The sequence below is a fragment of the Peromyscus leucopus genome, chromosome 16_21 (assembly GCF_004664715.2).
Source record: "Peromyscus leucopus breed LL Stock chromosome 16_21, UCI_PerLeu_2.1, whole genome shotgun sequence".
Classification (NCBI taxonomy): domain Eukaryota; kingdom Metazoa; phylum Chordata; class Mammalia; order Rodentia; family Cricetidae; genus Peromyscus; species Peromyscus leucopus.
In genome coordinates this window covers 31,465,432-31,492,059 of record NC_051084.1, presented here as the reverse complement: position 1 = coordinate 31,492,059, position 26,628 = coordinate 31,465,432, and the positions used below count along the sequence as shown (strand labels likewise).

The window sequence follows — 26,628 nt, the reverse complement described above, 5'->3', positions numbered from 1 at the left end:
TTATAATCATGTGTTACATTGTGATCAAAGTACTCCCGGAGTCTAGCACCCACAGATTCTATTAGAGGCAAGGGTTCATGGCTAAGTTTTGGATTTGGGGTTGGCTAAATCTAGCCCCAGATTTATCACTTTTAAGTGCCCCTTGTGCGTTTTAATATCTAGAGTCAACAGCATTGGTAGGCAATTACATTTTGAACCCCAGTTAAGTTTTATGCCATAATAATGAGTGGAGTTTCCAAGTGTGATCTCCGAGTCTAGTCTCTGTAAATTCTCAAGAGAAACTGGTAAAGGTAGCTACTGTGAAGAAAATACCACCAGGAGCTTGTCACACTGAGTCACTCTGCGGCAAAACGTGTTTTTCCCCCTTTACCTGTGTGCACACGTTCAGTGTGTGAGTACACATTTCTCATGTTTCCGTTAAAGATTCAGGGCATCTTTGTTCATGGAGAAGTGTGAGAGTCACGCAGCTAGTCACACCAGTTACAAGAAGGTGCCTTCAGTGTGGTTCATCTGATGTCACTGCCTTGAAATTCTGAATGCATCTAAATTCTTGGGAAAAGGTGTGTGTGTGTGTGTGTGTGTGTTCATGTATACATGCACAGGCACACACATACATATCATCATCATCATCATCATCATCATCATCATGCCATAGAACGCATGTGGAGATCAGAAGACAGATTTGGAGAGCTGATTCTTGCCTTCTTTCTTGTTGAGACAGGATCTTTCTTCTTCCTCCTCTTCCTGTTGTGCTGTGCACTCCAGGTTAGCTGGTTTAGGAACTTCTGGCCTTTTTCCTGCCTGTGCCTCCCATCTCACTACAGGCATACTGGGATTGCCAGCGAGTGCCACCGCACCTGGGCTTTTATGTGGAGTCCGAGTGTTGAACTGAGGTGGTCAGGCCTGTGTGGCTAGCGCCTTCATACCACTGTGCCATCTCCCTGGCCCCTAGATGCCTTTGGAAAAGGAATCTCACATTCGTATTTCACATGGAGCTCCTGGAATTGTGTACATGCTCCTGGAAAATTCTTTGTCCATTTTCAGATTGACTTTCACCCTGCTTGGTGCCCATCACATGATACAAGCTCCACTTTCATCCTGTCAGATGCAGGATAGAATTTCAATTAGAGAGAAGCCTGTTAGCTGAGGTTATTACTGACATCTAAGAGGTTTGGACTGCGAACAAGTTATATGTTCACAGAATTTCAGTGTTGTTAGCCAGGAATGACCACTTGCATTTAAATGATTAATTTTGCAGACAGAATTAAAAAGAGCAAGGACCAAAGCCTCAGAGCAAAGGGAGTGGGGATGGAGGAAAAGGAAGCAGTGAGTAGACTTGAGGTTCCTGCCAACTCTGGCTGACTCTTCTCCAAACCTACTGTAAGCCAATCAACTGACATATGTTATGTCCTGCAGATGGAAAAGCAGCCCGTGTAAATGTATAGAGTGCAGATGCAAAGACCCGCTGTGCATCTGTTGGAAGTTATATTTGGTAAGCAGCCTGCCAGTGTCTATGGGGTTTGAAGAAAGGCAGTTACACTGTGGGAGGTAGATTAACCCTATTTGTATCACATGGAAACCTTGTGGTCTCTAGAAGGCATAGTTTTGTTTTTTTTTTTTAACATTTTTAAATTATTATTTTAAAAATTACGTGCACACATATATACCTGTGTGGGGGTATGCACATATTAGTGCAGGTGCTCATGGAGATCCACAGAGGGAGCTGGATCCCTTGTTACTGGAAAACAGGCAGTTTTGAACTACCAGTGAGTGCTGGGAGTTGAGCATAGGTCCTCTGCAAGAGCAGTGCATGCTTTTAACTCCTGAGCCATCTCTGCAGCCTCATAGGTCCTCCTGGAATGCAGTCTTTCACATTGCTATCATAGGCATGTGGATGTTGAGTCATCCTACAAGTAAGTGTGCCAGCAGCCAGGGATAGTTGCACAGCCCCATGTGTTGCTCCCATCAGTGAGAAGTGCTCTTCATTTTTTTATGGACCCAACCCAGGTAAAATTGTGTCCTTGGCTTTGGTGCAGAAATGAAGTACAACTGGAATGCATTAAAATTAGAAGAATCGCAGGGAATAATGAAGTGCACATGGGTGTATGGGTGTGGGCTTCTTAAAGAGAGAGTTGCTGTTTAATGAAATACATTCTTTGTGTGTGTGTGTGTGTGTGTGTGTGTGTGTGTGTGTGTGTATACACATAGGTGTAAGTATTTGGAGGTCAGAAGTTAACATTGTCTTACTTGAATACGTTCCACCTCACTCTTAATTGAAATTCTATCCTGCATCTAGGTTTGTACAAGGTGTGGGAGGACTTGTCTTACTGTAAGTGGGGTTTCTGATGAGAGTCCTAAAACACTGCTGGGAAGGGAAAGGCCTTAGGCAGATGTTGTGAATTATATTAGAATTCTTGATTCTTCACACCGAGAGAGGCTTCAGATAGACTGCCAGGTTAGGGGCTCCGTTTCCTTCACACTTTCCTGTAATTTTCCCTGTCTTTCTAGCCCATTGCAAAGGCAGAGTCAGAACTATAGTAACGGGGTAGGCAGAGTACAAAAAGACACAGCCAAGAGGTGTGTGCCCCAGTGCCAGGAGCATTGGGCTAGGTTAGTTGACTTCTCATGAACAATCAAGATAAGACATGTCATGCTAACGGCAGTGATGATAGTCTGTTCTGGTCAATATTTTCTAATAGTGATGATTTGAATATTTCTGATTTTTTGCAATAAGGTGTAAGGTGTATGGTGCTCATTTCATAATTATTGAGCAGGTGAATACAAAGGATGTCTGTGACCTCTCTTTAGATGCCAGAAAGATTTATGAGCAAAAAGCAATAGGCTGAATATTAATTGTCTGCCTGGTCCATGGCCTGTGGGCATCTCAGAGGACTTGAACTATCAAGAGACATCTAAGCAGATGAAAGTGTAAGAGCATGTTGATTTGATGCAAACTTCTATTTCCTGGCCTTTACTGTGTGTGCAGTCGGAGATGGGTTCAGTTTACTTAATGTAAGCAACCTATAATCTGCCAAGAAGATTATTCAGAAGTCCTCATGTTTAGAGGAAGAATTATAATTAATGCTGATGTAGAGGCTATATTGGCAAAGAATCCCAACTTTGGAGAGATTTATCTTTTCTTGGGGAAGTAGCACACTGCCTTGATTTCTTCTAAAAGTTTTTTTCCTTTGGGAATTTGTATGTGCTACTGTTCTCAGAAATAGTTAGGTTCATATATTTCAGTATGTACTTTGACATTTTTTTCCCTGCCTGATTTTCAAATGTGGAATAGGTGTCTTATTCACTTTCTGTTGTTAGGATAAAATACCTGAGGCTGGGTAATAATTTTAATTAATTAATTAATTAATTAATTAACTAGTTTAATTTTACATCCTGACCAGTTTCCCCTCTCTCCTCCCCTCCCAGTCCCTCCCCGACCCCATCGCCATCCACTCTTCCTGTTTCTATAATTTTTTTAAAGGAGGTTTCTTTTGGTTTCAGGGACAAGAGCAAAGTACTGTCTTTTCCTTAGTTTTTGGAGATAATCTTCTTGTGGAAAGGCAAGGATGGGAAGAGATTTCAAGGTAGAGGAGGAAAGAGGCCAGGGGAGAGGAGGAAAAGGGGAGGGGCATGAGCAGGAGGAAGATAAATGGGGCAAGGAGGAGGGAGAGGAGAGGAGGTCACAGGGCAGGAAGGGAGCACGGAGCAGAGCTTTCTCCCCAGTCTCCTTCTGACACAAGAACTCACTCCTGTTAGAAAAGCACAAATCCTGCCCCCCAAAGGCCCAATCACAGGCTGCCTCACTTCTCAACATGGCACCATGGGCACTAAACTCCAAAGCTGGTTTTGGGGGGGACAAGTTATACCCAAACCGTTGCAGTAGGAAAATCCAAAGCTAAGCTGAAAATCTTTTGACTACAGAAGACAATTCAGCCCATTCTTTCCTACACTAATTTCCAGGGTACCCAAGATGGCGCTCCAGTAGCTCTCCTGATAAACTCACCTGCTCGTCTCTAGACAAGGCATTCCTGTTAAGACCTGGTGTTGGCTTTCATCCTCAGATTCTCTTTCCCTTCATCTGCAAGGGAAAAAGGGAAAAGGGAGAAAGGTTCCATATCACACTTTTGATCAGCAGTCATAATGGTAAATTTGTTATTGATTGATTGATTGATTATACCCTGATTGGAAAGTCTAGAATGGAGTCCACTGATATAATTTCCTTCGATGGGATTATATATGGTTAAAGCACACCATCTACACTCAAATAACACCACACTGCATCAAATCAGTGTCTACTTGAGTGATTTCATTGAGTAGACCATGCATTGATTTCATTTTTAATATTGTTCTGCACACCATTTGTCAAAGCTGTGAGAGTATGGTAAAAACTTAGGAAGATGTTTATTGGATACTGCCTGAAGAGCCAATGGCTTTTTAAAAACTTTTTATTGATTCATGGATTTCACATCATGCATCTGGGTCCCATTCATCTCCCCGTGCCTTCGTATCTGCCTTCTGCCCTTGTGACCTCCCCCCAAAACAAAATAAAATAAAATTTAAAAGAAAGGAAAAAAATGAAAAAAAAAATTCTTGTGGTGGAAGCTGTAGTGAGGCCCAGTGAGCCACACAGTTTACCCTGTAGTTCATACATCTTTACTTGGAAGTGTTCGCTTCAATGAGTCATTGGTCTACCTTGATGCCTCTGCTTCTGCTACACTATCAATACTGGGTCCTAACTGGACTCCTCTTGGACATCCTGCTGTTGCCCTGTGTCCTGGAGATCCCACAGTTTTGGATCTGCAGGATCAGACCTTTCATCTGATCCAACAGTTCATAGATGAGGTGGATATTGGGGTGGGCCAACTCATAGCCCTGGTTCTGGACCTGGGTGGTACTGGGCTGGTCAGACTGCCAGCTCTCCCTCATCCTCACCTCCAGGGCGAGCTCTCCAGCATTGCCCCAGCCAGCTCACCTTATGCAGTAATCAGCAAAGGGAGCGGGGCGGTTCTCCTGCTCTCATGCCCTTGAGAGGGGGGCTCACCTGCACCTGCACCACCAGGGCCAGCTCTGCTGTGCTGCCTGGGCAAAGTGCAGGGTCCACTCTTCTGAGTGCTGCAGATGGTGAGGGGTGGGAACCAGTTCTCTGGCCTGCCCCGGTGTGGGGGGGAAGGAGTGGGAGTGGGCATCTTTTCCCTCACCCATGCCATCATGTGGTAGAGGAGGGGCGGCAGGTTCAGCTGTTCTATTCTCATGTCCTCAGGGCCAGCTCACCCGCACCCCCACCAACAAGGTCAGCTCTACTATGCTACCTGGGCAAGGTGCAGCAGGGCCTGCTAACCTGAGTGCTGCCTCTGGGGAGGGACAGGGCCAGCTCTCCTGCTGTCACGACCCCAGGGCCAGCTCCCCCGCCTGTAGCAGATAGTGAGGGTCAGAGCCAATTCTGTGCAGCCCTCTCCTTTTGGCTTTAGGTGGTGACAGGAGCTAGGGAGATCAACACAGACCACTGCCTCAGCAGGGCCATGGACCCAGACCTGGCCCTTGGCAGCAGCCCAGGCCCGGATGTCACCATGGCCCCTGGTGGCCAGAACTTGACACAAAAACCTTAAGCAATGTGTTTTTTTCCCCAGTCTTTTTGTTTTTTATTTTGCATTTGAAATTTTTACCCTTTAAAAAAATTTATAATTAGCCGGGCGGTGGTGGCGCACGCCTTTAATCCCAGCACTTGGGAGGCAGAGGCAGGCAGATCTCTGTGAGTTCAAGGCCAGCCTGGTCTCCAAAGCGAGTTCCAGGAAAGGCGCAAAGCTATACAGAGAAACCCTGTCTCGAAAAACCAAAAAAAAAAAAAAAATTTATAATTAATTTAATTTTACATATTAGCCACAGATTCCCCTGTCCTCCCTCCTCCCGCCCTCTACCCCCACCCTCACCCCAATCCACCCCCCATTCCCACCTCCTCCAAGGCAAGGACTCCCCTGGGGATTCCTTGGTAGATTCAGTTGAGGCAGGTCCAGTCCCCTCCTCCTTTTACCTAGGCTGAGCAAAGTGTCCCAGCATAGGCCCCAGGTTCCAAACAGCCAGCTCATGCACTAAAGATAGGTTCTGGTCCTACTGCTTGGGGGCCTCCAAAATAGTTCAAGCTAATTGACTCTCTCAATTACCCAGAGAGTCTGATCCAGTTCCATGGGGGCTCCACAGCTATTGGTTCATAGTTCATGTGTTTCCGCTAGCTTGGCTAATGTTTTTAACTTAACCAGGCTCAACTTCTAAAAGACTTTAAAAAATTACATTTGTGTGTGTGTGTGTGTGTGTGTGTGTGTGTGGTGTGGTGTGTGTGTGTGTGGTGTGTGCGTGTGTGTATGTGTGTGTGCGTGCGCCATAGTGCACCAGAGGAGATCAGAGAATAACCTGTGGGTGTCACTTCTCCTAACACCACGTGGCTATTGAACTCAGGTCCCTGGACTTGGTGGCAAGCACCTTCACTCACTGAAACCTTGTGCTGACCCCTTTCAAAGATCTTTTCTGTCTCTGCTTTCCCTTTCTCTCAGAACCCTCTTGACTCTCCTTCTGCCCCTTCCTCCCCTTTAGTCATTTTGTTTTGCATATTTTCTCCTCTCCCCTCCCTTTATCTCCCCCCTTCCCTCCCCCACCATGCTCTCTTTCCTTCCTAATTAAAATGGAAAAAAAATGTAAATCGGACTGAAAAAGACCCAGTGGAAAAATAAAGGTTCTTTGGTAAAATTGCCAAAAGACAATACAAGCAAGTAGGCAATATAAAGAATTTAGCCCTGGCTTAATAACTTCTCTGGCCAACTTTTGAATGTGCCTGAAAAGCAAGAAGATATGAACAGTGGTTGTTTCCCACCCCCGATGATTTTGCCACAGCTGGTCTCAATGTCAAACATGTAGGATCCAGTGACTGACATCTCCAGCCACACACATGCACCCTGTGAGGTTGTGAAATGGAGCAGGATGAGATGAATATTGGTTTTGGTAATAATCTCTACTTTTCCTTTCAGAATCTTTTCCCTCTGGATACATGTTCTGCCTTTCACACTGATGTGCACTATCTTTATATTATAGTTGACTGGCTTTTTTAGTCTCTATTTGGGTCTGAACTCATGTCCTCATGCTCCATCAGCAAGCCCTCTTATCCACTGAACCATCTTGGCAGCCCCTGAGAAAGGGCACTTTCATCTATAACACATCACCCTTTGCAAGTATAGATACAGGCAGTTGTTTTTTTGCCACAGGACAGGTTTCCTAAGTAACACAGGACAGATCAGAAGTACCAAGCTCCTCTGTGTGTGGCTCAAGCATCATCACTGCCCAATGTCATCAAGTTTCATCCAGTAAAGTTTGCCAGACATGAGACAGCAAAAGAATCTCGTGCTTGAAAATGAAAATGAAAATTGACAGTCACTAGTCATATGTGGATATTTACACTTAAAGTTAATCATTATTAAACAAAACCTAGAAATCACTTTTCATCTGTACCAGCCTTGGCTGTTCTAGCCATATCAAACCATGGTCAATATAGAAAATCTCATCATTACAGGAAGAACTTTTAGACAGTGCTCTAGAGTCTATCTAATCTATCTATCTATCTATCTATCTATCTATCTATCTATCTATCTCCTATCTATCATCTTTATCTATATCTATCATCTAATTATTTATCATTATCTATCTATCTATCTATCATCTATCTATCCATCCATCTATATGCCTGTATGTACACACACACACACACACACACACACACACACACACACACACACACACATTTATATATTAGAGTCAATATGGCCTCATTCAGATTGTGTTATTTTACCAAGACAGCAAGCATAGCTTCATGTGGAATCTAAAATCATGATTCTTAGTGGCACTTTTAGGCTAATGCTTGCAATTTTATTCTTAGCCCTGTTAGCTAGAAATATTTGAGTTAATTTATATTTAATGGTACATTCTTCTCCAGAAAAAGAACGGGTTTTAAAACTCTTATCAGGCCAAGGACATTTTTAGTTGGTTATTTGGTTACGATTTCAAATTATTCAGAATCTCCAGTCTTTAAACAGTAGCACTCTAGAGGATATGGGGAAATGTTAAGAATCACATCAAGAGCATCACAGAGATGCCTTTTCATTTTGGCTTGCTTTTTTGAGACAGAACCTTCCTATGTAGCCAAGTAGGACCTAGAAACTGTGATCCTCTTGCCTCAGCCTCTGGAGTGTTGAGATTACAGGCAGGAGCCAGCCACCACACCCGGCTCTGACAGACAATTTCTTGAGAAATTGTCACCTCCTGGCAGTTATGTTCCTTCTCATCATTCTTCAAGGGATTGTGGGACAGACTTGGCCTTTAGAGTTCCACAGTTATGAAGTACAGCTGTGCCAATGGTGGCCACATTTCCTTTCTCTCTTCTGCTTTGCACATTCCACCCAGGAGTCCAGGGCTTGTACTTAACCTGCTCTATCTCCCAAGGGAGGTAATTACTGAGAAAAGTGTAAGGTAGAGTCAAACAAAATAGAGTGCCAATGGGATTATTTGGTTTTTTTCCTCCCCCAACCCCCTGTGTCTTTTCTCTCCATCTTCCTTGATGAGGTGCTTTCTGGGGAACTCTGCATCCATAGCTCCTGGAAATATCAGTAACCATTCGAGCGTTTGCTCACATTTTACACGGTTGTATTCAGTTAGGCTTTACCTCACTAGAATTCATGGCTAGAGACAATGAGGGTGACATTAATAGTGATATTTAAAAAAGAGACATATTATGTTTTCACTGCACATAAAACCTATGATATAAAATATTTGGATGTAAAAAAGTATTTACTCTGACATCAGTATAAACAGAATAAGTTAATCACCATTTCTTATATATTTTAAAATAGACCACTATGGAGAAGGACCAAATCTGTAAAACATGCTCCCAAATAGATCATCTGCACCGAAACCTTAATTTGCTCCTTTATTGAAATGTATCACTTCAGTCTGCGGCATCATGGTGATAATATGCAGTCCAACAACCCAGCTGACCGCTCAGAGTGCTGGGTTATAATCTGATGTAGAGAAGCTTTAGAAAAAGGAGAATCCATCAAGGCCCATTTTGTTCTCACAGTCCCCAGACAAAACCAGGAAGAATTCCCGATGTGATATTTTACATAGACCAGGCTGCTGGACTCTGGCAGAACTATCCTAAAATGTTACTTATCTTCTGTGAAATGAACTACATGACTGAAGTGTCAATCAGCACCCTGATGTAACTGCTCTCACCGCTCCTTGTTTCGTTCAAATGGTCTACGTTCATCCCATTGATGGGGGAAAAATCAAAGGAATTTATGTGTGTAATTTCCATTGAAAGTATATTGATTATCTCTCAGATATTTTCTATTTTTCTATCATGCTAATTTATGCAGAGGTAAATGTAAGCCATGTGTCTTTTAATTTATGACTAAAACAAGTAGTTAAACTTGTGTGGGCATGTTACACTAATTGACCAAGGTACTCTATGAAATGAGTGCTGATCATCTTGCTGATTTATAGGTTTTTACTCACCTTTTGCCTCCACTTACATTTTGTATAGCTGAACTGTCCATTCTTTAGATTAAATGGAAATGCACTAAAGGAAGGACTATTCCATGCCCAGGAGAGTCTGTGAGTCTTCTCAGTACCATTTTCTGTTGGTAATCAGAGGGAGAAATTTTATTCCATTTTTATAACTCATTCTGAAGATTGATAATGTAGTTGTGAGGGGAGCATTATTTATGCTACGTGCTTATTATTTCTGCTGCTCCCAACTTGAAGCATAGCGTGTGTTTTTCTGAAGAATGTTGGTACTTGATTATAATCATAGCTGCATCTCTTTTGATAGGCAATTTCACTTTGGAGAATAGGTGTGAGAGTTTTAGTGTTTTGAATGTAAATCCGATCAATCCTGTCGCACCTTATGCAGTGTGTGAATGATGAATATGGTTTATTATATCCTGTTCATTAAAATACAGAAAACTTCCCAGCCATATTGATGTTGTGCTTTCACTGGTTTTGGATGTACTTTTCTTTTTCTTTCCCTGGGTAAGGCATGGATAAAAGCCATGTTCAGAATCTGAAAAATAATGATTAATAAATACTTATAGAATTAGTAACTGAGTACATGATACATCCAGGGATGGTATTTTAGGCTGTTCTGTTTCTGGACATGATGCATTCTTCATAGTAGTGTATGGCTGGATTCATCAGGTGCAGATGTCAAGGCATTTAAAGGAAAATAGCATTAGTAAACAGGACACTGCATTAGTAAACAGGACACTGAGGTGGTCTGATCCTCCTCCTGGATAGTAGATCTACACAGTGCATTAAAAGGCCAGCATAGAGTTCAGTGTTTAGCACCCTTGCCCGCTATGTGTAGGGTCCTAAGTTTTAGTCCCAGTACTACAAGCCAAAAACAAATATCCAAGTGTGGTGGTTGATGCCTAGAATCTTAGCATGCAGCAGGTTGAGGCACAAGAGTCTCAAGTTCAAGGCCAATTGGGAAACTTGGTGAATCTGACACTAGGGTGGGTGGCAGAGTGAGTTCCAAGATAGCCTGGACAACAGAATGAGATCTTGTTTTAAAAACAAAAACAACCAAGCAAACAAATAATGACAAAAGAAGCCATGTTAGCTAAAAAAAAAACAAAAACAAAAAACCAAAAAAAACAAAACAAAAAAACCCCAAAACTATATGATAGTTATGGATTTTATTTTTCCTGTTTATAAGGGATGAAACAAAGACTTAGACCATGTGAGCCCCTTTCCTGGAATGAATAGAAAGAAATGATTCCCATTAAGGTTTTGACCCAGAGTGATACTGATAGAGAGTCCAAGATTCTTTGATGCCATATGTATTTTCTTATTCTGTGTGTGTGTGTGTGTGTGTGTGTGTGTGTGTGTATGTGTGTGTGCAGGCCAGAGGTCAATATTAGGTGTCCTCCTTAATTACTTTCCTCTTTGTTTTCTGAGAGAAGATCTCCCATTGAACCCCCATCACACTGGTTCAGTGGCCAGCAAATCTCCCTCAGCACAATCCTGCTTTTCCTTTGTCTGCACTAAGGTAACAGGAGCTTGTCTCCATGCCCAGCTTTTACACGGGTGCTAGAGACCACATCTGTCTGTGAGGGTATTTCTAGAGAGGGTTACCTGATGAAGAAGACTTACTCTGAATGTGGGTGGTACTGTGCCACGGCCTGGGATCCCAGACCCAATGAAAAGGCAAAGAGGAGGAAGTGAGCCATGCGCTGGTCTTTACCTCTTCCTGCTTCCTGACCAGGGCGCGTTTCTGCACCACAGCTGTGAGCTGCTTCTTCTACCCCGCGTCCCCATGATGGCATTTGCTCTCCTGAATCTCCGGTCCCAGTAAATCTGCCCTCCCCTGAACTTTGTTTTATTAGGTATGTGGTCACAGTGATGAGAAAGGGAACCAGTAGCAGCGGTCGTATGTAAAGAGAGCTTTGATCCTTGGCCAAGTCCATGCCAGGATGAAGGTCTCACGGAAAAGATCATGCCCTGGAAACAGAGAAAACGGGGTTAGATTTGGCTCTTGTGAAAACAATTTGCTTTCACCTTCTGTTTTTGTTGACTTTTGTCCAAATAAATTGAGCAGTAGGAAAAATGCTTAGGGAGTAGAACCTGGGAAGAAGGAATCCTGAGCACTATAAGCTAGTTGAGCCACGTCGTGTAAGATCTGTATTCTGGTTTACAGGGTATTTTATTGTGTGTGAGCATGCCAGGGCTCTATGCTTTACCATGGCTGTATGCCTTTTTTAAATGTTTTCCTTTTAAGTGTAACTCTCCAAATGTGCCTTTACCTTATTATTACACAGTGTGTGTGTGTGTGTGTGTGTGTGTGTGTGTGTGTGTGTGTGTATATGTGTGAAGGGAGGAGGTCACAGGACAACTTTGTGGATTCTCTTCTGTCCTTCTACTTTTATGTGGGCTTCAGAGACTGAACCTGGGCGTCCAGGCTGGTGAAGCAAATGCCTTTACCCACCGAGTCATCTCACCAGCCTGCTGCTTTTTAAAACTGCATCCTGGCTACTTCTTACATAAAACATTGATCGTAATATCATGTAGCACCGTGATCAATGCAAGATTTTACGTGTGCATTTGCATATGTGTATCAATATTGACATATATATTCATGATACATTATCTTATACAGCTGTAATCTTTATATATTTAAATATCTCTATTAATACGCACACCCATGTAGATATTATTTTATAAGATTATAATAGTATCACCGTGTATCACCTTTAATACTCTGACACTTGTACTCTGAAGATCATGGCACAATTTTGTTAAAGATTCTTCAGAGAGCTTTTATACTAACTCTTTCTTCAAAGATCACATTGGGCTATACCTTGGAGAGGCTTTTCCTCCTGATCTATCACTGTGAAGGATGCTCAGAGAAGCATGCCCTCCAACTTGTCTTAGAAGATATGCATTGTCTTGATTACTATTTCCAAAGACTTGGCGTATCTTTATAAAACCTTAAAAATACCATGCCGCTTTCCAGTAGCTTGGAATTTCTGCAAGTTAATAGATCAGTAGGAAGATGGAATTTTCCTTTTTAAAAAATATTTAATTATAATTTTTTTGTGTGTGTGTGTCTATGTCTGTGTCTGTGTGGGGATGTGCAGTGCAGGTGCCCACAGAGTACAGAAGAGGGCATCAGATGCCCTAGAGTTGGCGTTCCAAGTGGATGTGAACTGCCCAATATGGGTGTTGTGGCTGAACTCTGATCCTCTGCAAGAGCTGCTCATGCTGTTATTGATGAGCTATCTCTCCAGCCCCTGGAGTTCTCCTTTTTAAGTGAATCATTAAAAGCCAGAATTTTCTTTGATATGTTAGTAGTAAAGTTAATTAGCGCCCATGACTTACCGCGAAGTATAATGAAAGTGACATTGAATTGTAAATTATAAGACAGAGTTATGTGTCTCAACTTCAAAGTTTATTTGCTCTTTGACCTTGGGTAAGAGCCTCTCAGCCTCCCACAGCCTCTGCAATGTGTGGCTAATCATACCTTGGCTGCCTGCATCCTCAGTGCTAAGATGAGATAGTGCGTGTGTGAAAATGATTGGGCAGCTCGGAGATGTTGCTATTGTGATTAACAGTGCACGCCAGTCACCGTGCTAAGTGTGTGTATAAATTCTTCCGGGGGTTTTATGGTGTAAGCAACATAAATACTGTAACTTTACAGATGAAAGAGAGGAATAGGGAGCCAAGGCACTTTGGTGAGTGGGAAGGGCAAGCTTTGAATCCAGGACTAACAGTAGAACCCAAGCTCCTAAAGGCACAACTTTTATCGTCCGTCTGAACAATATTGCTATGTAGTCTTCTGTGTGAAGTATTGAGGCAGGAAAAGCCTAATTCTTCTTATTAATAGACCTGAATTCTAAGCAGGAAGCAAATGATGTTTGTTTTTCTTTGTTATTATTTTTTTTTTTCTAAGACTTGACTTCCACAGAGTCCTGACCATCCAAATGTTTTATTTTCTCAGAATTTAATTGTCCTGAACCCACTCACAGTGACAGAGGAAGAAATAAGACCATCCCTGGAGAAACGTCTAGAGGCCATCATCAGCGGGGCTGCACTGTTGGCCGACTCTTCCTGCACCAGAGACTTCCACCGAGAGCGGATTATCGCTGAGTGCAATGCCATCCGCCAGGCTCTCCAGGATCTGCTCTCCGAGTACATGAGCAACGTAGGTGACGGCTTCCTTCTCCTACTTGCATCTTCCTGGGATGATTTTGAGCATTCGCCGGGCCGCTGTTGTGTATGAAAAGTGTCTAGTCACCTGCAGAGGGAGTAGGTGATTTTATGGAAAGTGACATTGAGAGTGGGTTCTGTGAGTTTTTCAGGAGGAAGCATAATTTTGAGAGCTTGGAGGGTTGAAGTCAGAAGCAGAGAAGTATTTGTACGTGGTTGGTTGCTTGCAGAGGATCTAAATCTCAGTTGGAGAGGCAGGGTTGGAGGAACAAAACAAGCACTGAGCATTAGTTTAGAGGGTCAAAAAGAAGAGAGAGTGGTATATGCTGGCTGGAGTAGCATTGGCAACACAGGGGCACTTGAAGTTAGAATCCAGGTGGTGTAAGATACGTCCGTGACGTGGAGGTCTGGAGCTGTATTTGAAGAGGTAAAAAGCCCAGGCAGACCGGAAGGCATTTTGTCTTCTCCCGATGTGATATGGTGCCATAAGATTCCCTGCTGGGAGGAACCACTCAGAAAGTTTGAAAATGCTGACATTGTAAGCATTTGTTTCAAGGTCCGCTTTGTTTGATTCTGTGCTGTATATATGTCCTTTGATGGATCACCTGTCACCGCTGCTCACTTCAGATGCCATTACTGAAACAGGCAAGAAGATCTCAGGATAACTCAGCTCTACAGCCCTCCCTGTATAGCCATGGACTTGATCCTGTGGTTTTAACTCCTTATAGCCAACTGTCCACTGAAATAATTACATTGAAAATACAGTATATATTTTATTATTCTAGATAATTTGTTTTTCACTTTTTTTTTTACTGTTCTTAAAGTGTAAATAAAACTGTCATGGTATGTATATATATAGGAAAAATGGTGTATTTCAAGTACCCACTGGGTATTATGGAATGTATCCCTTACAGATGAAGAGAGACTAGTATATATTAATCATGAAAACTTCTTAAATCATCGAATTACATAGATATATTAAAACATTTTGTTTATCTACCCTCTTTTAAGCTGAACAATTCAAGATTTATGCAGATATGTTTGGGCAATTATTAATCATGCAGCTTATGGCTTTTTTTGGTTAAGACATGGGAAGCCTGAGATTGCTTGTTCTGAGTCTTTAGGTAGATAAGTGAAATGTCCTAAAATCAATTAAGTTTTCAAGACCCTTGAACACATTTGATGTATCTCTGTATTCTTAATATCTGATGATTTGACTACTGACCCAAAAGCTCTTTTCTATCAAGATTTTGTAAATTAGAAGAACATGTTAGTAATGTCATGTCCTGCTTGAATATTTGAAGCAAGAGTGTTACCATTTTTAGCATATGAGATTTTTCTTATTAAAGATTGCTCAGGGCAGTTCATCAATCACAAGAAACCTAGAAAATAAAAAGTATTAAAAATATTATTCTCATCCTCATAAAGTATAATAAAGCTATATATATATATATATACTTATTTTGCATATAAATTATGAAATCATAGATAAAGTTTACTTCATTTACAATAGAAGGTTGCACTCATTATAGATATATAGATTTACAAACTAATACACTAATGCGCACAGATTTAGTAGTGATGGATTCATGATTTGTGTTGTCTGATACAAAATGAAAATGAGACTGTTCATATTTAGAACATGCAGAGAAACATTTTTTCAGTCACTTTTAATACATGAAACAAATCTTTATTTGCTACCTAATGTTGTTTCCCAGAAGGTCAATCTACCTGTGGAGTAAGAACACAGAACCTCGAAGACATTTGTGGTCCAGGCCCATGATCGTGAACTACCCTCATGGTTGCCAAGGTCACCTTCTGGAGAGAAGGGCTGTGGCATTTGATGGTAGAAAGCCTGATCTTGGCAATCTGTCTCAGAACATTTCTTGTCACTTCAATGAGCCTAGACATATTTCCTTGTCCTACTTGAATATACATATTCCAAGATAAAATTGCTAAGTTTTTTTTGAAGGCTACTGGAGCAGAGTGTTTAATCCATTGGGATCCCATTCTAAAGATTTATTTGTTTTTGTTTTATGTGTATGAATGTTCTGCCTATATGTATATTTACCACATGTTTGCAGTTCCCATAGAGGCTAAAAGAGGGCACCAGGTCCCCTGGAACTGGAGTTACCTATGGATGTGAGCTGCCACGTGGGTGCTGGGAACTGAAATCAGGTTCTCTGCAAGAGCATTAAGTACTCCTAACTGCCCAGCCATCTGTTCAGCCTCCTTCATCAGTTCTCACAGACAGGAATGTTCTTTGTGAGATGGGGCTGAGTTCAAACCTCGCTCAGTTTGTACAGCATCTTCAGGAGAGCTCTGGCACTCTGAAGGATACTCCATCTTCCCTGATGGACCTGCTTTGGATCCATCAGTACCTTTTGTAATTGAGCTGTGCTGATAAAGACCCTGCTTCAGGACACGCATAGGAAAGGTTCTTTGCTTTTGCAGACTCATACAATGAGAAAAGGCCCAGTAAGATTGCCCAGCCTTACAGCTCAGGCACAAAGACAATCACAAAAACTTCAAGTGTTGTTAATGTTCATCAGCGTCCATAGATCTCTTAGGCGAATGTTCCATCAAGGCTCAGCTGCACATTTAGTGTCTGTTGAGTCCAGATCAGATCAGCCATGTTACATGACTATTTCAGATTCAGTTCATCTGAGCACATGGTTATTTTGAGTTGAAATAACCTTCTTTTAAAAACCAGGAAGTTTGGACTGTATTTGTCACTGAATCTCTATATATGTCTTGTCAAATTAGGAAGATGTTTGCAATATGTATATCTCATGTGTGTGTGTGGGGGGGGGAGAGTAGAGAAAAATAGACACAGAAAAACCAAGAACAGACAGACAGTAGTAGTTTTCTATTGTAGTTATAGCAAATCACCAAACACTTAATATTTTGTTGTTGTTGAGAAAGGGTCTCACTTTGTAACCCTGTCTGTCCCAGAACTCACTCTGTAGGCCAGGCTGACCTTTAACACACAGAGATACGCCAGCCTCTGACTCCTAAGTGCCGAGGTTAAAGATGTGTGCCATCAGGACCGGCAGAATTAATGTCTTAATTATTCAAATTCCTTAGCAGCTTTACAGGTGAAAAGCCTTGGCAAAGGTCTCACTGGGTTAAAGTCACCATGTTGGAGGGCTGCATCATTTTCTGGAGCCCTGGGTAAGGATCCATTTTGTAGTTATTTCTACCTTGTAGATGACATGTTCATTGCTTTACTCATGGTCCTCTTCATAGCTAGAAGTGCTGTGTGCTTCTAACTTTGCTTCCCTGGACACACTTGGAAAGATATCTGCCTCTTAGAGTTTGCATGTTTAGATGGGGTCTACCTAGATTGTCCAGGTTCATCACCTATCTTAAGACCCTCGACCCCTCAATCCCATTTTTAATGATAACATTCATAGGTTATGAAAATTAGGAAGTCAACATTTCTGGAGAACTCACCCCACCTGCCAACATCAGTCTTTAGTCAATTGTGCAATTGCTTTCTTTTGAACCCACTGTAGGAAATAGACCTCAGATTCTAAGGTCTATGCAGGCAAATCACATGCACATTTCGTTTGTTTTTATCCCAAGCACCAGATACAATGCCTGGCATTTAGAAAAACCTGAGTTGCATTTTTAAAAGGAAGAGTGAATGAAATGATTGCATACTGTATATGCCATGTAATAAGGACACAACCTCTTTGACAATGAAATGAGTTTTCAGGCACCTACTGAGTTTATGGGACAGAGCTCCTGTGGCAAAACATCTTCTTTTGCAAAGTACAGGCTTCTTTCAAAAGTCTGTGTGACTCTCCAGGAACATTTGTTATTTTTTTCAATCATAGTCCCACCATTTGGATTTTTTATTTGGCCATGTTCCAACATAGGATTTTTCTTCATTTGAGGACATACTCCACAGAACACTGAGAATCAAAGAAAACATAACTTCCATCTCTTAAAACCTAGGAGTAGATATTCCTAAGATATGCCTGCTGGCTTTGTTATATTTCCATGATTGGCTAGGTCGAGTTCATCATTTTGGAAAAGAACACACTTTCCCAGTTTTTCAGACTGGAGCAAAACTACCCTCTAAGGAGAGAAAGGCCACAGGGGAACCACTTTCTTTACATGGTGGTCTTTTTATAGCTAATGGAAATAAGGTTTTGAAGATGACTAGTTTGAGTTTTAAGATATCAGCAGTCACAGGTGTTTTTGGGGAGTGTTAAAATCATGTTGGTGTTGAATATTGGATGCATGGCTGCACAGGACCTTCAGCTAGTATATGTGAACTGGTAAAGTTCTTCACTGTAGGGGAATTTTAGAGTGCCAAGTGAGAGATGCTGCTGCTAGAATAAACGAGTCAGACCTGAGCTTCATTTAAGGACTAATTTATGTTTCTATACATGAAAGCACACATTTAATTCTCATTGTTTAGTGAATAAATAATCAAATGGACTGGCTTTTGGCATTCAGAAATCAATTTCATCTGTGTGAGTTTAATGCATTACCTATCTTGGGAAGCTCTGTTGCTTCAATTAAGCCTACAAAGAGATAGTCTGTGACCCCCCCCCTTTACATGTACGATCTCTACTCCTGTGTTGAAAGTCCACTTTGGAAACAATCTTTGCCTTAGCTAATTTCTTCTTAAAGAAAAAAAAAAGTGGTTAGGAGTGTCTGATTAAAATTTTTCTAAATGTAGAGTTGGGGAAAGGGCTCAGTTGGTAACGTGCTAGCCGTGGGAGCGTGGAGACCTGAGTTGCATCCCTTCGGACCCACGTCAAAGCCAGGAGTGGCAGCATGCCCTTGTGCTTTCAGGGCTGCGGAGGTAGCAGCAGGCCTTTGCTGGCCAGAGAGTTGAGCTGAGTCAGCAGTGAGAGACCCGGCCTCAAAATAAACAGTGAGGATGGGCTCCTGAGGTGCATACTTGAGATGCACCTTTCCACACATGTGCACACGCATCCCCATCATTTGTGCACACAAACATGTTTGTGTGTGTGCACAAAAGTAAACAAACAGAAATTCTGGAAATGTAGAGAATTTTTCAGAACTATATTTTTCTTTGCTTTCCCCCTGTGGATTACTTAATAGAATTAGTTGTTATCAACTCAGGCTTACTGTCCTTGACACTTTGTCTTATTTCCTAAATTTGCACAATGTGCCATGGTGATTGGATGGCTGCTTATATTGGGAACACTGTTTTTCGATTTCTACCTATCTGGCTTTTACAACCTTAACTAACTTAAGAGAAATAAATGGTATCCTTTTTTTAGGTCTACATGGTATTTGATTTGCTAAAATCAGAGCTGACAAACTTAGATCAGAGCATGTGGCCAAAGTTCAGGAAACTTTGGTAAAGGAACTGCCCAAATGAAATGCCTGCTTCAGATACTGAAACTGAAATGTAGGAACAGTATATCTAGAGAAATTCTATATAATTTTAAGTACCAGGGTCTGTTTAAGTGGGAAGATTGGTTTCACATTTCCTGTTTTTTTTTTTTTTTTTTTACAGTGAGGACTGGGTTTTTCATAGGTACTTGAGAGTATGAATTAATTTCCCAAGCTTATGGGGGAGGGGGCTAGTATTCTCCTCACAGCTCTCTAGTTATTTGAATGACTTGCCTATCAATGTCTGGGTCTTTCAGACAAGCTATGTTTGGGATCATCTAAGTCTGCTGGGGAATGTTCTCTTTGGGACTTCAGAGAGTTTGTGCAGTACATGGCAGGAAAAAAAGGAATCTAGAGTCTTCTCTGAGGGATCAGGTGATTCCCATAAATCTCTTCATTGTGCTCCAATGTTCTAGTTCCATTTAAAAATCAAAGAGGGGCAAATCTGTTGAAATGCTAAGTACATAATTATGAATTACACTAACATTAAGGGGAAAGAAAAACAGATAGCCACTATTGAAAACAAAACCAAACAAACCAGGAAATATCCAGATGGAGTCAAGCACAGGAGGGGAGAGAACATGGTAATTTGTTATTACTTCTTTTAATTTGAGTTTATAATATAATTACATCATTTTCCCTTTCTCTTTCCTCCCCCATAGATCTAATTTTGTTTTCTTTCAAACTCTCGGCCTCTTCCCCCCCCCCTTTAATAATTGTTGTTATATGGACAAAACAAATTGGTCTGTTCTTCCTCGGGGAGACTCTTTCTCCCACTCTCAGCGTTCCTCAGTTGCTTGTCTGTGTAGGGCTGAGACCTCATGGACATCCCCTGTTCACTTTGGCATGTCCTTGTTATTGTCCTTGCTCAGCTCACGTTTAGGTGATCCCGTGAGTGAGACTTTATGTGTGCAGCTTCTGATGTCTGTAAAATTGAAATAACTGAAAAGTAGTGGAGGATGCCTTAAGTGGCGAGATGTGAACTGCATCCAGAGCCTCTCACAGGGAAAGCTCTGGAAGGTTGCATAATCAGCCTATTTGCACGAAGGTCAAGGACCTGTTGACTGTTGCCTTCTACCAGAGGTCTGTGATACAGGTCATCCACTTTGTGTATGGTTTCCGCCTGGTTACTTCCTCCCAATAGGGCACCTGTGCTTCCTAGTATTCCGGTACTGCTTCCTGGTTTTATTTATTTATTTCTTCTTCTAATAACAAGAGGCTTTATTTAAAGTGTTTTCTTACATAAAAAGAACTAGGTTGGATGGTAGAAATGACAGAAATAAAGTGGGACTCAAGAATCTTTGCACGAACTGTTCTTTCCTCTACAAAATTTAAGGGTCCTGTGCCTAGCATGGTTGCTAGCCAGTATCTGATGGTGACAGGAAGAGAATTGTCAGGTAGCATGGGTGCAGACTGAAATTAAGACTAGCATGAGTAAGGTTTATTGGGAAATTCACTCAGGAGATTATGTGATCAAAGCCACGTACAATGGGACTCTTAATAGCCTCAGAATTCTGGAGGTGGGAGTCCTTCAGGATAGCCCCAGACTAACACAGGGCAATGAAGTCATCTTCTCTGTAGCTATAAACATTGGCTATGGGTTATTCCTGTGGGCATGCGGCCTAGGAAGAGCTTCTTGCAACTAAGGACAGACCCTACTGAGGGACAGATATGCCAGTCATAAGCTCTTGAAAATTCAAGCTGAAAAGGAAATCTCCTGGAAAAGGACATCTAGGGAAACACACATGACCCACAATTCCAGCTAACAGCCAAAGTGAAATTGTCCTTTCTCTAGCCCTGAATAAGGAGAAAGCATCCTATCTCAGCAACTAGGTATTTGGTCTCTTGAGAGCATTTACCTTACCAATGGGAATTCTGGGATAAACATACTTTGCCATCCAAACTGTGATGCTTCTGAGAGAGGGAATATTCATTCAAATAATGAACAGGCTGAATTGTCTTACAGGAGGTTCAAGTCAGGCTGGTCCTAAGCAAACTGCATTGTATGACCATCTGGAGATTGTGTGACTTTCTATGCATTATAAATACAATGATACATATGGAGGACTTTGAGAGACATTTAACACATTTAAATTTTTTTTCTGACAGATTCTGCATTGGCCAAGAAAGATAACTAAAATTTATTTCAGTTTAAAGTTTTATGGGCAGAGATACAACTTATGATCACATGAATTCCTGTACAGACACTGCCCTATGCAACTGGTGGTTTCGGGATCATAAAAAAATCAACATCTTGGTTGTCAAGGGATGAGCCAAAGCAATAAATAAAATGAGCATGATGAAGGGAAACTGTGGTTGGGATGTATTGAAAACAAATAAGAAAATAAAATTAAAATAAGGAAGCTGTAGCAATGGAAAGTGCTGAGTACTATAGCCCTCAGCGGAGGAGGACTCACTCCAGGAGGAGAGGCCCACAGGCCTCACAGAGGAGAGCCTGCTTCTGCTGGCTTCAAAGGATGAGCAGGAGCCTGGCATACAGCTGATGTATAATAGCCCGTCAAAGACACAAGGGCAGGAATCACAGTGCTTGATGTGGGGACATGCATAATTTAGTTAGGTGAGAAAGGAGAGGCCAGATATGAAATCAAACACTGGCCATTAAATGCCAAACGTTGTTCCCCAATATTTGATTAAACATAGTTTGCTTTTTTTTTTTTTTAAAGAAACCAAGCTTCAATGTAAGCCCATCTCTTTTTAGTAACTCATAATATTTAGCTTCTACTCTGTCTTAGAACGTTCCCTTTCAGAATCTAAAACTGCTGGGGTATAGGGCCCGAGATGTATGGTGAGTTCCAGCCAGGGAGATAGTCAGTGGATAGACCTAGCTGAGTTTCCAGCAGAAAGCTAGCATGAGCTGCAGGGACTGTGTATGCATGCACTCTCTTGCATATATAGTCTAGCTAACCCTTCTCTCACTCCAGCTACAGCCAGCCTTCCACTGCAGCCGAACAGACCTGGTGTGTGAAATCCCAAATGACTCCAGTCTCTCAGAACCATGAGAGTCAATGAAGTAGCTGTTGCTTCCAGCCACTAGGTTTTAATATAGCTTTGCACACAGCAGTTGATCACCAGAACACTACAGAACTTGGTATGTAATGACTTGACTTTGCAAAGTACATAGAAGATGGGGAGCATCTTAATACCAAGTGGAAGGCATGACCTAGAAGGTATGAAGGAGACAGACTCGCCTGATAATCACGGAGGTTGAAGATGACAGAGCTGAAAACAGTAAGCAGAAGCATGTAGAAATAAAACAACAACAACAACAACAACCAGAATCTATTACTATTAATAGGTTTAGTTGCTTTCCACAGTTTATATTCTTTAAGTTATTGGTAAAACTCAACCTCTGTAGACATCATTGCAACCAAGGTCTGCAGTGGGTGAGCCTTATCTAACTACAGGGAGACAGAGTCAAAGATCAGGTGTGGAAAAACAAGAGCCTAGATGAGTTATGCTCACGCACAGTTAAAAGTTTGGTGCATGCCCACTATACTTTGGCAATAGTAATGGTTGTGACTGCATTTGAAAAACTAGTTTTCGAGGTCATCCACTATTGATAATTCCCAACTATGTATGATGATGGGTTGCTTTCTCTTCAGTGGTACTGGATCAGAAGCAGTAAATAAAATATAATTCATGCTGCAGGATGGCCGGAGGGAAGTATCCGTTTAGATCTTCTTGCTTAGAAGTCTCCCTCACTCCTCTGCAGTGGGAATCTGAATCTTAGTGTTGTCTGAGGTTCAGGGAAAAAAAGGAATACACAAATAAAGCACAAAGCTTGCGTAAAGGTAAGTTTGGCAATTGCTCTACAGTTGGAGAGAGAAGAGCAATTAATTCCTTTGTTTGGTGCAAAATGGATGCGATAATCACCATTTTTGATGATGTTTCTGTGTTTTGTGAAAACAAAAGCTGGCCCCAATTTTGCCATTCCGTAAGCAACATTGACTGCTCGTTTTATTTACTTGGACGTAAAACCTAGAACTTGTAAACACCAGCAAACTAAATCTACTGGAGGGCTACTTTTATTTTCTATTCTGCTATTCAACTCCCCTGGAAAGACTCTTGTTCTTCTATCCATCTTATATAATTCTGGTGTCCCAGGAACGCCTCTCAAAAGCTAAGATTAAAGAAAAGTTATCTTTTAAAATTTTAAAATCATTTGAGATTCAAAGAAAGTTGCAAAAATAGTTCAGAGAAATTTTCACGTTGGGCACATTTTGTTAACTACATTCAGATTTCAAATCCAAGAACATGACATACTGATATAAATGATAAGAAACATGGTAGAATTAATAGCCTCTTGCCATTCATCTAGGAAGAAAGCATTTTGTTCTTCTCCAAAGATGTTGACCTTTCATTTTTCCCCCTTTTTCTGTAGTGTCTATGGCTTTGTGTGATGGTGATACTAGTTCCATAACATGGTCTGTAATGTTCAGTTTGGTTATGAGAGACTGAGGATTGGTATTTGATATTCTTAAAACATTTGGTAGCATTCACCAATGGGAGTATTTGTTTCCAGGATCTTCTTTTCTGTGAGTTTTTGATGATTAAGTTAGTCTCCATGCCAGGTGTAGATTTGTTAGAACTTCCTGTTTCCACATAATTAACTTGGGGGAGGTTGAAAGTTTCGAGGACTCATCTCATTTGTTTCTTAGGCCATTCATAGGCTGGTGTGAAACTGTCAGTAGTCTGCTACCATCCTTTTACTTTCTGTGTGCATCATCTTGTCGCATCGTCTCTATTTTTCTACTTTATGTGTTTAAGTTCCTCTTCCAGTCTTGATAACAGCTTATCAATGTATACCTTTAAAAAATTATGTTTTCTTTAAATCATTTTTCCATTTTGTATTTTATTTTTACTGATTGGCTGTTATTTTTCTCATGATTCTTTTGATTTTAATTTCTGTTTCCAGTTTTTTTGTGTGTTGTGTATATGTGTGTATTATGTGTCTCTGTGTATGTATGTGTTGTGTGTCTGTGTGTATTGTGTGTGTATATGTGTGTGTTGTGTGTCTGTGTATGTGTGTGTGACGTAGACTGACTTTTTTTTTTAAACTTTTTTTTTTTAAGATTTATTTTTATTTATTATGTATACAGTATTCTGCCTGCATGTGTCCCTGCAGGCCAGAAGAGGGCACCAGATCTCATTACAAGTGGTTGTGAGCCACCATGTGGTTGCTGGGAATTGAACTCAGGACCTCTGGAAGAGCAGTCGGTGCTCTTAACCACTGAGCCATCTTTCCAGCCCCGACTGACTTTTTTTTATGTAGACATTTATTATATAAACTTCCCTATTCAAAAATATTTTAAATTATGTATCAAATGTGTGTGTCTCTGTGTGGGTGTGTGTACTTGAAGAATACAGAAAAGGACATTGTTCCCCCTCCCGCTGGAGCTGTAGTTACAGGCAAAAGTGAGCTACCATACTAGGGTGCTGGGAACTGAACTCAGATATTCTGCAATAACAGCAAGCTCTCTTAACTACTGAACCATCTTTCCAGCCCCCAAGCTTCCCTCTTCACATTGCATTTGCTATTTTCATCAACTTTAACGTGCTATGCCTTCACTCTGTTAGTCTCACAATGTTTTCTAACATTCTATTTCTTCTTTAACCTCTTGGTTATTCAAATATGTTATTTAACTTCTGTGTATTAGTGAATTTTCCACTTTTCCTTTGCTGTTGATATTTGGGGCTAGAAAAGATACTAATTATGATTTTATTAATCTTCAACTTGCCAGTTTATGACTTAGCATGTGCTTTTCACAGGGAATATTCTGGGTGTACTTGGGTATGTGCTAACTTGCTCATTCAAAGGACCGTTTCTGTTTTTAAAGGCCCCTCCTGACTAGAGAGTGGTGGCCTCTATCAATGTTTCAAGACACACGAGAAAGAAGATGGCATCTCAAGAAGCTCCTATAAGAAGCAAAATTTGGATCGCTTTTTCTTTCCCTCTTCAGGGAGAAGCTAGGACTGGGTCTTCCATCCTCATCATATGGCATGGTGCTGGGGTAGGACTGTGGCAGAAAATTCCTTGAATGTTCTCAGCAAGTTTGATGTGGCTGCTTTGGCTGTACCGGGATGCTAGAACCACTTAACTGTTTTCTGGATTTTTGACATAGGTAATAATTCTGATTGTCATTGAGCTGTTGTATCTATTGTTGTATCTATTAAGGCAAACAATGGTCCAGGCCTTCCTATTTCTACTGGTTTACGAATGAACCTCTTAACTGTTTTCTGGGTTTTTGACATAGGGAATAATGCTGAGGGTCATTATTGAGCTGTTTTATCTATTAACGCAAAAAACAGTCCAGGCTTTCCTGAACCTACTAGTTTTCTAACGTCCCTGAGAGCCCTGCCATTTTCTTTCTGACTAGAAAATTTTCTAGTCAGAAAGAAACTTTTTTCCCCTCCTCTTCTTTCCCTCCCCGTCCTTCCTTCTCTCCTCCTTCTACAATAGTTCTCTCTATGAAAAGTTTGCAGAGGTTGCCTTCATCCAGGAATGCTTCAAGTTCCCACTCATTACTGAGGATGCCTAGTGACTCCCCCAATGCAATTCTGACTGTTTAATTATAAGTAAGTTGGAAATAATAGGTATGTGGAAATCCCCAAATAAACTTGGGTCTTTGTCGATTTCTTCAGTCATTAAAATGGAAGTCTTTAGAAATGGAGGGAAGGTTATTGGCCAGAAACGTACTAAGGAAGCTGGCACAGATCCATAGGAGCACTGTTAGGAAACTTAGAATCTTAAATATTTTAGAGTACTGGAGTGTGACACAGCTGTCACTTGGGGCAACAGTATTGACAGAGAGAGCCCTCAGAAGTCTGATCTGTGAAATATCAGACCTATTTCCAGGGTCTCTATGATTCCCAAAGACATGTCCTCTTGGTCATTTTTATTTTCAAGATCTTCTTTATGCAGCAGCATAATTTTTCATATTTCATAAATTGGGGAATAGGTTCCTTCATGTCCTCAGTCCCTGGTGTTCTCCATTTTCTGGTCCCTTTCTTTGGATTTTCTTATGCATGACAATTAGCTTTCATTTGTTTTTATCGGCTTTATATTATTTTGTTTTGGCATTTTTTTTAACTATACATGAAGTCCAGAGTGGACTTCAGTTCAGAGACTGAAGGGACATGTTCTATGAAACAGAATGACAGTAAGAATCACACTGCCTTTCTGGGTTGTCAAAATGAAGAAATGCATTGGTGGCAGGACTAGAGAGAGCCAAGAAGGATGGAAGGGAGCCAGCTGCAAAAGCCTGCAAGCTGGGTTCTTAATGAGAGATCAGAACTGTATGATTTCTATGGATGTCCATTTGGTACAAAAAAAAAAAAAAATCATGAGCATTTTATTCTAGAAACCTCCAAACATTTGAGGACTTTTCCTTTTCCCACAGTGCCTTGATTTAGCATTTGTAGTGCTAGTAACTCAAAAGTAAAGAAAACTCTTATTGGATTTGTAATCCAATGAGAAATACA

At 41.1% G+C, this 26,628-nt stretch overlaps 1 protein-coding gene across 3 annotated transcripts in view; it reads left to right on the top strand.

The window, feature by feature from the left end:
* The window catches only part of Ctnna3 (catenin alpha 3), a 1,489,259-nt gene that overhangs the window by 345,331 nt on the left and 1,117,300 nt on the right, over positions 1-26,628 (top strand). For all 3 annotated transcript variants that reach the window (XM_037199948.1, XM_037199947.1, XM_028881063.2), the window contains exon 7: positions 13,535-13,738. In XM_037199948.1, the coding sequence (XP_037055843.1) occupies positions 13,535-13,738 (204 nt within the window). The remainder of the gene's footprint in view (positions 1-13,534; positions 13,739-26,628) is intronic.